General features: G+C 39.9%; 1 protein-coding gene across 1 annotated transcript in view; it reads left to right on the top strand.

Annotated features, from left to right (window-relative positions):
- The window catches only part of ADAMTS16 (ADAM metallopeptidase with thrombospondin type 1 motif 16), a 225,964-nt gene that overhangs the window by 112,406 nt on the left and 98,018 nt on the right, over window positions 1–15,540 (top strand). Inside the window, exons 11-12 of the mRNA XM_004380276.2 lie at window positions 821–974; window positions 10,932–11,027. Coding sequence (XP_004380333.2) covers window positions 821–974; window positions 10,932–11,027 — 250 coding nt within the window. The remainder of the gene's footprint in view (window positions 1–820; window positions 975–10,931; window positions 11,028–15,540) is intronic.

The following is a 15,540-nucleotide window of genomic DNA, read 5'->3' as shown; positions in this document are numbered from 1 at the left end:
TATAGGGTTACTATGAGTTGGAATTGACTCGATGGCAAATGGGTTTGGGGTGTGTGTGCGTGTGTTTTTGGGGGGGTTGGTAACCCATATGGTTTATATTCAACTATTAACCTAAGGTTGATGGTTTGAACCCGCCCAGCGGCACCATGGAAGAAAGTCCTGGCAATCTGCTTCTATAAAGATTACAGCTAAGAAAACATAGGGAGCAGTTCCACTCTGTAACGCCTGGGGTTGCTGTTAGTTGAATCAGCTCACTGGCAATGGGCTTAGTTTTCTTTTCATAGTGAACTTTCTCGGCTCATGATTCGAGTCAGAAGTTAGCCTGAATGGGGACCATTGTTGGTGGAAACTGTTGCATGAGGAACCTCTAGAAGCTACAAACTATTGTACAGGTGTCCTCTAGCCTACAAAAAAAAAGGGAGAAAGAAAAAAGAAAATTCCAGTCTTTAAAATAGACTGGTTTTGTTTTGACTGTTACGATGCCCATTTCCATCTCTTGGTTGTTCCTGGCAAGAAGTGCCCATAAAAGGTGTCTGTAATCGGAGCTTCTCGCGTAGAACATCTGGTTGTAATTACAGGATTCCATCTCTCCTTCCCCCATGAGAAGTTTGAGGACTCTAATGAAGAACAAATTGCTTTCCTGGAAAAGGTGAAATGTATTATGAACAATTTCAGAAAACGTGAACCCTCTATCTAAACATAATTAAGATAAATGCTGTCTTGGACCTCAGGAGAAATTTTTTGTAAGATCGCATTAGAAAACAAAAGGCATAACTGCATACGCATCCTTTCTAACTGTGTTACCCGGTCTCTGTTTCAGCACTGCTCAAGCTGTTTGCCTTGCTGACCAGCCGAAGCCTGTGAAGGAATACAAGTACCCGGAGAAGTTGCCGGGAGAGTTATACGACGCTAACACGCAATGCAAGTGGCAGTTCGGCGAGAAAGCCAAACTCTGCATGCTGGACTTCAAAAAGGCAAGTGGTCATTGGCAAGTGCTCAATGACATATGCTTCATAAAACCATGTCATTCAGTGTAACGGACACTGATGTATTCTTCATTTATTGGGTACCTACCAAATGTCAAATCCTGTATGTTGAGGCCGGTCCGATATAACAGGAAACACGTGTTTTACTGGCAAAGAAGCGGGTCGATACTGTTGTGGGTATCGGTTTTCACTGGAGAACTGACTCAGCCTGTTAAGTTGGATCTTTTCTTTCTGATTCATCACGGGGGAGCTTAGCAATAACTTTTGGTTGGTATGACTTAGCAAATTGATATTCTGCATTTTTTCAGATGGTATTATGAAAACAATATTTCCACTCTCCTTTCCCCCGATATAAGCATAGTTTATGCTAAGACAGCAGCCTATCTAAGGCTTGTAATTATTAAATTCCCCAAACATAGTCTCTCAATAGAGCAGTTTCTCATAGAAGGCAATATCCACTCCTTCAGCCCCAGGGACACCACCAGCGCGATTTCCTCATATAAATTTCTCATATAACCCAGACACATATATTGTTGCCAGACAGATAAAATCGAGAGTTAGAAGCTTGGAGGAAAGCTATCCATACATGAAATGACAGTAACAATTTTTGAGGTTTCGTTTATACTAGTGCATAATGAAATCAAGAGGGAAACAGAAAAAAAAAACCATAGTCCTCCAGAAACCTCTATACTTTTCAGAATTCACTGGAAATACTCCCAACTTAAGTCTGACGTGATAATCTTCTTTCTTCTAAACTTGAGTGGAGCAGATCAAGTACAGCCAAGTGCCAGAACTGGATTCTTATCTTATCCACTGGTAATCTCAGCTTGGAACGATAATAAATCAGCTGTCGTCAGCGTATATTCCCCATGTTGCCTTTTCCGTGGGCAGAATATGTAAGTTCTCCAAGACTGTTTTTTTCGTTTAGTATTACTCCTCTGTTAAGAAAAAGGAGTATAATGTTTTCTTTTCAAACATGAGATTTTCGGGGTAATACTTCTGGTTTTCACAGTATTTTACTTGTGTGACTGGGACAGTAACATTGATGGTAGCTTAATGCCATGGAGAGGTCAGTGTGGTCCAGTGGCAGAATTCTTGCCTTCCACACCGGAGACCTGGGTTTGATTCCCAGCCAGTGGACCTCACGTACAGCTACCTGAACAGGTTTCAGTGGAGCTTCCAGCATAAGATGGACTAAGAAGAAAGGCCTGGAAATCTACTTCCAAAAATAAGCCAGTGAAAACCCCCATGGATCACAGCAGTCCAATCAACACCTGCTCTTGCGGATGGTACAAGACCAGGCAGCATTTTGCTCTGTTGTGCATGGGGTCGCCATGAGTCAGGGCCAACAACATGCCGTGTGGAAACTACAAAGACTAATCGCGGTAGTGTGGCATTGTTTTGTTTGCTTGTTGTTATTGAGGAAACATTTATGGGCAGTGAAATGCATTCATTTTAGGTGCCCAACTCAAATTTTAGTAAATTTATTCATCTTTGTTATCAGCATCCCAAGGAGCCCTGGTGGCACAGTTGTTAAGCACGCCCCTGCTAACTGAAAGGTTGGCAGGTCAAACCCACCCGCTGCTCCATGGAGGAAGATGTGGCAGTCTGCTTCCATAAAGATGACAGCCTTGGAAACCCTATGGGACAGTTCTGCTGTGTCCTGTAGGGTCTTTCTGGGTTGGTATCAACTCGATGGCAATGGGTTTTAAGAGATAATGTAGTAGCCCTGGTGGCGCAATGATTAAACGCTTGGCTGCTAAGAGAAAGGCTGGTGGTTCAAACCCACCAGCTGCTCCATGGGAGGAAGATGTGGCAGTCTGCTTCCATAAAGATGACAGCCTTGGAAACCCCAGGGGGCAGTTCTACTCTGTCCTATAGGGTTGCTATGAGTTGGAATCGACTCAGAGGTGCACAACAACACCAGCATCCCAGTCAAGATATGGATTATTTCCATAAAACCAGTTCTCTCTTGTCCCCTTCCACTCAGCCTCTTCCTCCCCCAAATAGGCAACCATTTTTCTGGTCTCTATCACCCTCCATCAGTTTTGCCTGTTCTTGTGCTTCATAATTGCCTTGTTCCATCTATTATGAGTAAAGTGTTTAGCACCTCACCATTAAGTACGATTTTAGCGATTGATTTTTACATCGATGCCCTTTATCAGACTGAGGAAGTTCCTATCTATTGCTAGTTTTTGAGAGATTTTATCATAGCAATGCATTGCATTTTATCAAATACTTTTCTGCTCTGGCTGATGCAGTTATATGGTTTTTTCCTCCTGTATTTTCTTGATCTGATGTATTATTTTTATATGTGGTTTTTAATTGTTTTCATTGATTTTTGGACCTTAAACCTGTATTTTTTGAGATAACCCCATTTAGTCATAATGTATTATTAGTTTTTATTTTTTCTGTTTTTAATATTTTGCTGATTCTGTTTGTAAACATTTTGTTTAGGGTTTTTGCATCTGTGTTCTTAATTGCAATTATTTAGAAATACTGTTTTATCATTTCCTTTCAAGAATTGATACTAGAATTATGCTGACCTCACAGAATGAGTTGAGAAGTGTTCCTTTCTCCTTCATTTTAAAAAGAATTTTATAAGATTCATATTGTTTCTTTCTTAACGCATTTGTTAGAATTTTGTCAGTGGGAAGGTTTTTGTAATTACTTGAAAATTACATTTACAGATAAAGAGTTATTTGAAAGTTCTATTTATTCTTGGAGTGCCTGATGGATTCGAACTGCTGACCTTTTGGTTAGCAGCCATAGCTTTTTAACCACTACACCACCAGGGCTTCCTTGGAAACAGTATGGGGCGGTTCTACTCTGTCCTATAGGGTTGCTGTGAGTTGGAATCAACTTGACGGCAATGGGTTTTGTTTTTTTATTCTTGTGTCATTTTTAATAAATACTTTTTCCAGTGTATTTGTCCATTTTATCTATGTTGTTGATTTTTCACCAAAAAAGGTCCCCCCAGCCAGTATCCCCATTTATCCCTTTAATGATTGTAAGATCTATAGTAGTATTTCCTCCTTCATCCCTAACAATGGTAACGCATGTTTGTTTTTTCTTTTAAATTATTTTTGCTTACTCAGTCTAGCTAAGTGTTTGTCAGTGCTATGAACCTGTTCAAAAAAACAAAAAACAAATCAATGCTAGGTTTTGTCGGTTTTTTTTTTTGTTGTTGTTAGATTCTTTTCTATTTCATTAAATTCTGTTTTATCATTGTTATATCCCAAGACTTAATACGATTTTCTTATTCTAGCTTCTTAAGGGAAAGGCATTATTAGCCATAAACCTTTTTTATTTCTTTTTCTAATATAACCATTTAAATACATTTAAAGCTATTAATTTCCTTCTAAGCACCTTATTCTCTGTATCCTGAAAATTTTGACATGTTGTATATTAAATATTATTGAGTTTGAAATATGTCCTAATTTCACTACTGATTTCTTCTTTAATCCATGGGTTATTGAGAAGTATGTTATTTAATGTCCAAATAGTCGGGAATTTTCTAGATAGCTTTATTGTTGATAGGTGCCATTGAGTCGGTTCCCACTCATAGCGACCCTACATACAACAGAATGAAACAATTGCCCGGTCCTGCGACATTCTCACAATTGTTGTTAAGTTTGGGCCCATTATTGCAGACACTGTGTCACTCCATCTCATTGAGGATCTTCCTCTTTTTTTTACTGACCCCCTACTTTACCAGGCGTGATGTCCTTCTGGTCCCTCCTGATAACATGTGCAAAGTATGTGAGACATAGTCTTGCCATTCTTGCTTCTAAGGAGCATTCCGCTTGTATTTCTTCCAAGACAGATTTGTTCATTCTTTTGGCAGTCCATGGTATATTCAATATTCTCCACCAACACCATAATTCAAAGGCATCAGTTCTTCTTCTGTCTTCCTTATTGCCCAGCTTTCACATGCATATGAGGCAATTGAAAACATCATGGCTTGGGTCAGGTGCACCTTAGTCTCCAAGGTGACATCTTTGCTTTTCAACCCTTTTAAGAGGTCTTTTGCAGCAGATTTGCACAATGCAATGCGTCATTTGATTTCTTGCCTGCTGCTTCCATGGGTGTTGATTGTGGAGCCAGGTAAAATGAAATCCTTGACAACTTCAATCGTTTCTCTGTTTATCATGATGTTGCTTATTGGTCCAGTTGTGAGGATTTTTGTTTTCTTTATGTTCAGGTGTAATCCATACTGAAGGCTGTGGTCTTCGATATTCATCAGTAAGTGCTTCAAGGTTACTTCACTTTTGGCAAGCAAGGTTGTGTCATCTGCATAACGAAGGTTGTCAATGAGTCTTCCTCCAATCTTGATGCCACATCTTTCATGTAGTCCAGCTTCTCAGATTATTTGCTCCCCATAAAGATTTAATAAGTGTGGTGAAAGGACACAACCCTGACGAACACCTTTTCTGACTGTAAACCACACAGTATTCCCTGGTTCTGTTTGAAGGACTGCCTCTTGATCTGTGTACAGCTTCCTCATGAGTAAAATTAAGTGTTCTGGAATTCCCATTCTTTGCAATGTTATCCATAATTTGTTACGATCTACAGTCGAATGCCTTTGCATAGTCAATAAAACACAGGTAAACATCTTTCTGGTATTCTCTATTTCAGCCATGTTCCATCTGACATCAGCAAGGATATCCCTTGTTCCACATTCTCATCTGAATCTGCCTTGAATTTCTGGCAGTTCCCTGTCGATATACTGCTGCAACCACATTTGAATGATCGTCAGCAAAATTTTACTTGCATGTGATATTGATAACATTGTTCGACAATTTCTGCATTCGGTTTGATCACCTTTCTTTGGAATAGGCATAAATGTAAATATGGCTCTCTTCCAGTCGGTTGTCCAGGTTGCTGTCTTCCAAACTTCTCAGCACAGACAAGCAAACACTTCCAGTGCTGCATCTCTTTGTGAAAACATCTCACTTGGTATTCCGTCAATTCCTGGAGCCTTGTTTTTCACCAATGCCTTCAGTGCACCTTGGACTTTTTCCTTCAGTACCATCGATTCCTGATCATATTCTACCTCCTGAAATGGTTGAATGTCATCCAGTTCTTTCTGGTACAGTGACTCTGTGTATTCCTTCCATCTTCTTTTGATGCTTCCTGTGTCGTTTAATATTCTCCCTATAGAATCCTTCAATATTGCAACTCGAGGCTTGAATTTTTTCTTCAGTTCTTTCAGCTTGAGAAATGCTGAGAATGTTCTGCCCTTCCGGTTTTCTATCTCCAGCTCTTTACACGTCATTACAATACTCTACTTTCTCTTCTTGAGCAGCCCTTTGAAATCTTCCGTTCAGCTCTTTTTCTTCATCATTTCTTACATTTGCTTTAGCTACTCAGTGTTCAAGAGCAAGTTTCAGAGTCTCTTCTGACATCTGTTTTGGTCTTTTCTTTCTTTACTGTATTTTAATGACCTCTTGCTTTCTACATGTATGATGTCCTCGATGTCATTCCCCAACTTGTCTGGTCTTCAGTCATTAATTAGTCTTCAACGTGCCAAATCTATTCTTGAGATGGTCTCTAAATTCAGGTGGGATATACTCAAGGTCATACTTTGGCTCTGGTCAACTTGTTCTAATGTTCTCGTGTCAACTTGAACTTGCATGTGAGCAATTAATGGTCTGTTCTACAGTCGGCCCCTGGCCTTGTTGTGACTGATGATATTGAGCTTTTCCATGGTCTCTTTCCACAGATGTAGTTGATTTCATTCCTGTGTATTCAATCTGGCAAGGTCCATGTGTATAGTCACCATTTATGTTGGTGAAGAAAGGTATTTGCAATGAAGAAATCATTGGTCTTGCAAAATTCTATTATGCCATCTCGGCATTGTTTCTATCACCAAGGCCCTGTTTTCCAACCCTTCTTCTTTGTCCAACTTTCTCATTCCAATCACCGGTAATTATCAATGCATCCTGATTGCATGTTCGGTCAATTTCAGACTACAGAAGTTGGTAAGACCAAGATGAAGAAATTAAAGATTTTTACCAACTTCTGCAGTCTGAAATTGATCACTGAAGGCAATTAATGAATGTGAATTCTGCAGTTGCTGGATGTAGTGTTCTGGATATATCTATTTTGTTAATTTGTTTGGTAATATTATCTGTATCTTTTATATTCCCGTGATATTTACAACCTTTTCTACCAAACTCATAGAGACAGTTGTTAAAAACCCCAGCAGTCATTGTTGATTTTTCCATTTCTCCCTTTTTAGTTCTATTAGTTTTTGCTTTGTATAGTATATGCTCCATTATTAGGTGCGTGCTTATGCATATTTAAGATTGTTAAATCTTCATGATTCTTTTAGGATAATTATGCTTTCCAGACACTTTTATCAATATTTTTTTCAATAATTTTACTTTCCTTGAATTCTGCTTTATCTGATATTAATATGGCCACATTACCTAATTTAAGAACGCTTTTTGTGTGATATTTTTTACCATCCTTTTACTTTCGAATTACTTGAGTTTTATATGTAAACGATGTCTATTATCCACAGCTCATCTCTCAGTTTTCCTAATGTGATGCCTTGCATGTTGTTATAATGCTGAAAACTATGCCACCACTATTTCAAATACCAGCAGGGTCGTCTGTGGTGGACAAGTTCCTGACTAAGACAGACTAGGAAGAAGGGCCTGGAGATCTACTTCTAAAAAAATTGGCCAGTGAAAACCTTATGAATAGCAGCGGAACATTGTCTGATATAGTGCCAGAAGCTGTGCCCCTCAGGTTGGAAGGCACTTAAAGTACAGCTGGGGAGGAGCTGCCTCCTCAAAGCAGAGTTGACCTTAATGATGTAGATGGAGTCAAGCTTTTGGGACCTTCATTTGCTGATGTGGCATGACTCAAAATGAGAAGAAACAGCTTCAAACAGCCATTAATAATTGGAACATGGAGTGTACGAAGTCTAAATCTAGGAAAATTGGAAACCACCAAAAGTGAAATGGAACACATGAAAATTGATATTCTAGGCATTAATGGAGCTGAAATGGACTTATATTGGCCTTTTTGAATCAGGCAATCATATGATCTAATATGCCAGGAATGACAAATTGAAGATAAATGGTGTCATATTCATTGTCAAAAAGAGCATTTCAGGATCTATCCTGAAGTACAGCACTATCAGCAATAGGTTAATATCCATACGCCTACAAGGAAAAGCAGTTAATATTTATTCAAATTTATGCACCAACCACTAATGCCAAAGTTAAAGAAATTGAAGATTGTTACCAATTTCTGCAGTTGCAAATTTGATCAACCATGCTAACACATTTCCAAACCATCATCTGAAAATGTTTTTATTTGGGGTGTCATTTTGTTGTGTTATGCTTCATCAATTCAATATTACCGAAATTGGTCTTTGTGACCGTAACGCTTACCTTCTGAGTTAATGGGAATGTGAATGGACTGTTGGCAAGTGAGAGCCTTCTTTAAAGACAGCTTGCCTTAGCTCCAAAGATGAAAACAAGAGTAAACTCTCTACAGGGAATTTAACTTTTTTCTTCCTCAATTAATTAGTTACTACAAACATTGTGTCTTTATCAAGTATCTATTCTGCTTCATCAGCATTGCCTACTGACCTGATCCTGAAAAGTAAGCTGGCACAATTGCTTTGAAATTTGATCCCCGTAGTATTCTGGTATTGGTGCTACATTTGGGACCTCCCACTGGCCCGAGCAAGTCTTACATTCCATCTCCCTGACTTTAGAACCATGGTTTAATAGAGTCTTAATAGAGTCTTTGTCCCCATAACTGCAAGAGGACCCTGGAATTTCATTAAGGATGTGATGACCTACACCCACGATGATTTTATGCAATAATTGTACATCATGTCAAGAAGCTGGCAGTTAAGGCAAAGCAGGATCAAAGTGACGGGGAACAACTGGATTTGAGTTGTTCAATTGTGGTTTCATTTTCATTGTATTGTAATCTAGCCATTGGAAATAACAGAATGTTTTTGTTTATCCGGGAGGTAGTGTCACTTTTCTATTAAATGGCAGTTACGTCCATGACGAGCCTGGTGGTGCAATGGTTAAGTACTCAGATGCTAACTGAATGGTCAGCAGTTTGAACCCACCAGCCGCTCCGCAGGAGAAAAGACCAGGCAGTCTGCTTCCATAAAGATTCCAAAACCAAAACCCGTTGCTATCGAGTCGATTCCAACTGAAAGCAACCCTATTGGACAGAGTAGAATTGCTCTGTAGGGTTTCTGGTGGATTTGAACTGCCTGTTGACCTTTTGGTTAGCAGCTGAGCTCTTAACCACTTCGCCACCTAGGAGGCAGTTCTACTATGTCCTATAGGGTCACTATGAGTAGGAATTGACTCCAGGGCAACAGGTTTATTTTTCACATCCACGGCGTACCAAGGTTTCAGATGTATTTTGATGTGTTGAAAACAACTAATGTGGATTATATGATATTTCGAAGTTCTTCTAACTTTGAATATGATTTATTCCTGTCTGGAGGAAGGGAATCAGAGGTTGAGGAGATTGCAGGATGAGGCTGAAGTACACAGATGGCATAAGCCAGGACATAGACTAAGTTAGGGACTTGCATGTTTTAGGATGAGCTGGCCCATCGCCAATATCTTGTATCTGAGGGCTTAGATAAGTTGAAAGCCATTGCTTTTAATACTATTTTCCATCCATATTTCTTTCTTTGCAAAACGCTGCAAAAGGCTAAAAAAGGGGAACATTCTGTAAATAACACTGAATGTTAGATTCTAAATCTCATGTTCTCATGTCATAGGGTGCCCCTCTTTCATCATCTCAAACGTTTTTATGGCGATAATTTTCTCATCATTGTTAATTTCACCTCACACCAAGCATTTTCCTGCTCCTCTGTCACCGATTTCTACAGGACAAACTAATTGATGTTCCACTCACCCAGAAAGCACTATTGAAAACCAGTTGGTACCAAGTACTGTGCAGGGTACTAATGACTAAGATATTAAAATAATTTCACATTTTAAGACGCCGATTTACAGCATAATCTCCTTACCTGGCAAAACCAAGCTCAAGAGTATAGGGTTTGGGTCATATTCACTTATGGAATTTTTTGTTCAGCAAGATGACTAGCATATTCTAGACTTTCATCAAAGGTTTAGAGATGCTGAATGGTGAATTTAGGATGAATGGATGGATGGGTGGATGGGTGGATAGTTGGGTGGATGAATGGATAGGTGGGTGGATGGGTGGGTGGATGGGTAGGTGGGTGGGTGAGTGGATGGGTGTATGGGTGGGTAGGTGTATGGTTAGGTGGATGGATGGATGAGTGCGTGGATGGGTGGATGGGTGGATAGGTGGATGGGTGGGTGGATTGGTAGGTGGGTGGGTGAGTGAATGGGTGTATGGGTGGGTAGGTGTATGGTTGGATGGATAAGTGCATGGATGGGTGGATAGGTGGATGGGTGGATGGGTGGGTGGATGGGTGGATGGGTGGATGGGTGGATGAGTGGGTGGGTGGGTGGATAGGTGGGTGGGTGGATGGGTAGATTGACAAGCCTGCTAAGTTTCATAATCATCCTTAATTCAAATGAAGAATCAGACTTGGAGAGGTTAATGAAAGGTGGAGTCAAAGAATAAATTCTGAAATGTCAAATTTTCTTTGATTCTTCATGCTTTTCTGAGATTTCTAGATTTAGCATATTTTACTTTGTAACTTAGATAAAATATACAATTTTGTTAATATTATGATGAATAAATACAAATAAATCAAATTTCAGGGGTAAAATTAAGTAGAACCAAGTACAGAACATGGGTTTTCTGACTTCTCACTCTGCCACCTGCATCCATTACTGAGAAGACATCAGCTTTTAATTTATATCAGCTTTTTTTCTCTTAAACTTTTCAGTGATATTTTGCAATAAATATATGGATCATTTGTACTATTTAATGACCTATTTTCCCCTTTAGGACATCTGTAAAGCCCTGTGGTGTCATCGGATTGGAAGGAAATGTGAGACTAAATTTATGCCGGCAGCGGAAGGCACTGTTTGTGGGCATGACATGGTAAGAAGCTAATCTTAGGTTCATGGCATCCAGTTCAGATGTTAGAGTCTTTCCACCCATATATCTTCCCTTGTCTTGCATTGGTATTTTTTCAGCCTGGCTACTCAGATATATGTGCATTCTCACACCCATGCCAAACCACTATATGTATTTAATATTAGGAAGAGGGCTGTTTTGTTTCCCACTTTTCTGATGATATAATTGATGAGCTTTCTGGAGCTAATAGACACAAACATCAGGCAACAAGACATGACTCTGAATCTTTTCACTCCTTGCTGAGTATTGATTGCAGTCATTTATTTTGACATCATTTAACCATGACACCATTTAACCATGTAAAAAAAAACTGTTGCCGTCGAGTTGATCCCGACTCATAGTGACCCTATAGGACAGGGTAGAACTGCCTCATAGGGTTTCCAAAGAACACCTGGTGGATTCAAACTGCCAACCTTTTGGTTAGCAGCCAAACGCTTAACCACTACGCCACCAGGGTTTCCAACCATGTAAAGGCACCAGCATTAAATATCACTTGTTGAAGCCTCAGAGTGTGCGTCGAAAGAACATGGAAGAGCTATTTGGACGTATTGTTGCCCCACCCTCTGGGTCAGAGTGAGCTATGATAAAGAAAAAGGCAAAATATGAAAGACAGCAAGTTCTTAATAAATAGTAGAGAATGACAGGTTTTTTTCATTAAAAATGTTAAAACATTATCTTAACACCCAAGAATAATAATTTTTACTCCTTTTTAATTTGAGGTTGCATTGATTTTTTTTTTAATGTTTTTATTGTACTTTAGATGAAGGTTTACAGAACTAATAGTTTCTCATTAAACAGTACACATATTGTTTTACGACATTGATTAACAACCCCATGACATGTCAACAGTCTCCCCTTCTCGACCTTGGGTTCCCTATTACCAGCTTTCCTGTCCCCTCCTGTCTCCTAGTCCTTGTTCTGGGCTGTTGTACCCCATTAGTCTCCTTTTGTTTTATGGGGCTGTTTAATCTTTGGCTGAAGTGTGAACCTTGGGAGTGACCTCATTACTAAGCTAAAAGAGTGTCCGGGGGCCATACTCTCGGGGTTTCTCTAGTCTCTGTCAGGCCAGTAAGTCTGGTCTTTTTTTGTGAATTAGAATTTTGTTCTACATTTTTCTCCAGCTCTGTCCGGGACCCTCTGTTGTGATCCTGGTCAGAGCAGTCAGTGGTGGTAGCTGGACACCATCTAGTTGTACTGGACTCAGTCTGGTGGAGGCCGTGGTAGTTGTGGTCCATTAGTCTTTTGAACTAATCTTTTTCTTGTATCTTGTTTTCTTCATTCTCCCTTGCTCCCAAAGGGATGAGACCAGTGGAGTATCTTAGATGGCCGCTCATAGGCTTTTAAGACCCCAGACACTACTCATCAAGGTAGAATGTAGAACATTTTCTTTATAAACTATGTTATGCCAATTGAGCTAGATATCCCCCAAGACCATGGTCCCCACAGCCCTGAGCCCAGTAATTCTGTCCCTCAGCGAATTTGAATGTGTCTATGGAGCTTCCATGACCTTGCCTTGTACAAATTGTGCTGGCTTCCCCAGCATTTTGTACTCTTAGCCTTCACCAAAGTTACCACTTATCTATTGTCTATTTAGTATTTTTCCATCCCCACCCCTCCTCTCCCTCGTAACCATCAAAGATTGTTTCTTTTTGTGTGTAAATCTTTTCATGAATTTTTATAGTAGTGGTCTCATACAATACTTGTCCTTTTGTGATTGACTTATTTCACTCAGCATGATGCCCTCCAGATTCATCCATGTTGTGAGATGTTTCGCAGATACATCATTGTTCTTTATCTTTGTGTAGTACTCCATTGTGTGTATGTGCCATAGTTTGTTTATCCATTCATCTGTTGATGGGCATCTAGGTTGTTTCCATCTTTTTGCTATTGTGAACAAAGCTGCAAGGAACATGGGTGTGCATATGTCTAATCATGTGACGGCTCTTATTTCTCTAGGGTATATTCCTAGGAGAGGGATTGCTGGATCTTAGGGTACATCTGTCTCTAGCTTTTTAAGGAAGTGCCATATCGTTTTCCAAAATGGTTGTATCATTTTGCATTTCCACCAGCGGTGAGGTTGCACTGATTTTTCAGAATATAGAAGACTGTTGAGGAAGACAGAAATATATTAGATCCAAATCATCAATGTAGCCATCCTCACTCTTTGTATGTCCAACATTTTTGGTGGTACTCATTGTCCCTGGGTGGCGCAAACAGTTTGCACTCAACTACTAACCAAAAGGTTAGCAGTTCAAACCCACCTACTGGTGCCACAGAAGAAAGTCCTGGTGATCTGCTTCTGTGAAGATCACAGCCAATAAAACCCTATGGAGCACAGTTCCACTCTGTAATACATGGGGTTACCATGAGTCAGAATTAACCCAACAGCAATGGGTTTGGTGTCTATTTTAAATATGAAAAATAAATAACTGCCTAAATATCATTTATCTATTATATTTAAGGAGCCTTGGTGGCACAGTGGTTAAGAATTTGGCTGCTAACCGAAAGATCGGCAGTTTGAATCCACCAGCCACTCTTTGGAAACTCTATGGGGCAGTTCTACTCTGTCCTATAGGGTCACTATGAGTCAGAATCGACTCAACAACAACATGTGTGTGTGCGTGCGTGTGTGTGTGTGTGTGTGTGTATTATGTTTAAATTCCAAAGCAAATATCTCATATCTTAAACATATTTAAATGTGAGTATAGACAGAAAGCATTTAAAATGTTTACAAGCAATGCTAGCTTACTCTTTTAGGTTAAACAACTGAAATGCTAACAGAAAGTTAAGATAAATGAGGTAAAGTTACTTGAAAATAATAGTATCCAGCAACAGATCATTCCAGGCAGATCATTAGTACGCTTTATCCAATAATGGATACATAATAGCTTTAGAGGAGCAAAACCAATATGTGTATAACAATGTGATTGCTGAAAACAGTTGAAGTTCCCACCATGGAGAAAAGTTCACAGAAGTAATATGGTTATTGAGAGTGACCTAGAACCCACCAACTACTGTAGAATATTCCAAGTATATTCCTGTAGTTCCAAGACCTGGGACCACCCTGCTATGAAGAAAGTGACTTTTTGATGAAGTTCGTTTCTTGAGGTTAGACAGACCATTGTCTGGTCTTCAGTTTTTCCTGTTTATTGGCCTCCTTTGTGTTAGGCATCCAAAGCCTGTTTTGGGGAGCCCGGGTACTTAAAGCATCCTGGCCCATCTTTGACATCTCAGGACCACCCAGCACTTCGCCCATCTCCTCCTCCGTGACACTCACTGTCCTCTCCAGTGATGCTCACTCACTTTCCTGGATTCTTGTGCAAGTCTAGAGGATACCTGCCAACCTAAGTAAGCCTCGACTCTTCTGCCAAGCTGCTTCTTCAGCAGTCTGGAAAACCCAGATGTGCAAAAACAAAATACAATTTAACTTCAAACCTAGGACCCCTTCCATGAGTGCCCAGTTCTGCCAATGTCCTTCCAGCCAAGCATGAACTTTGCATCGTCCAACTTGCCCCTCAACATCCACATCAATGAGCACACATCATCCACCCTTTCCTACTCTGGACCTTCACTCTGGAGCTCCAGATCTTCCTCTTTATCTTCAAATAAGATAGCTTTTCCTGAACATATTTTCTGATTCTTCAACTCATTGATATTTGCTTTCATATTTAGTATCTCCTCTCTTAGAAAACTCTTACCAGATGGTTATAAAAACAAAACAAATAACAATACACGGCCCTGTCTTCTCTTTCCTCTCCCCGTGGTCCTGTCCAAACCCAGCAAGAGCTGGCCTTGTTCTGTTCTCCATGCCAGTCTCTTCTTCAACCCATGAGGCCATCACAAGACCAGTCATCCCATTCCCAAATGCATAACTGTCATTGAGTCGAGAGGGATTTCCTTTGTCATTTGGTGTGAGGGCAGGTGGTAATGGGAGAAAGGATTATTATTACTATTATCATTATTATTTTACTTATAGTGAAGAATCAAAGCATTGAATGAATGAGCTTTAGTCCTTAAAATTGCATAGGCTTTTACATTCATTTTTTCTTGGTTAAATCATATTAGATTGAACCATTTGAAGTTGCCATTCTTGTGTGTCAAAAATAGTCACACATCAGTAATTTCGTATGTTTTAACCTAATACATCAATAATTAATTTAGGTGACGTTAGTTGCCATCGAGCCAATTCCAACTCATGGTGACCCCATGTGTGCAGAGTAGAATTGCTCCATAGGGTTTTCAAGGCTGTGACCTTTCGGAAGCAGATCACCAGGCCTGTCTCCTGAGACACCTCTGGGTGAGTTCCAACTGCCAGCCTTTTGACTAATAGTCAAGCGCTTAGCCATTTATGCCACTCAGGGACTTCAGTTAATACTCGAAGTACTTGTATTTTCTTCTCACAAAAGCAGCGTTTTTTTTCCCTCTCTCAGTAGAAATCCGGTGGGTGTAATTTTAGGGACAGAAAGGTCGACCTCCC

This window comes from Trichechus manatus, unplaced genomic scaffold (assembly GCF_000243295.1).
Source record: "Trichechus manatus latirostris isolate Lorelei unplaced genomic scaffold, TriManLat1.0 scaffold00072, whole genome shotgun sequence".
Taxonomy (NCBI): Eukaryota; Metazoa; Chordata; class Mammalia; order Sirenia; family Trichechidae; genus Trichechus; species Trichechus manatus.
This window is presented reverse-complemented; position numbering and strand designations above follow the sequence as displayed.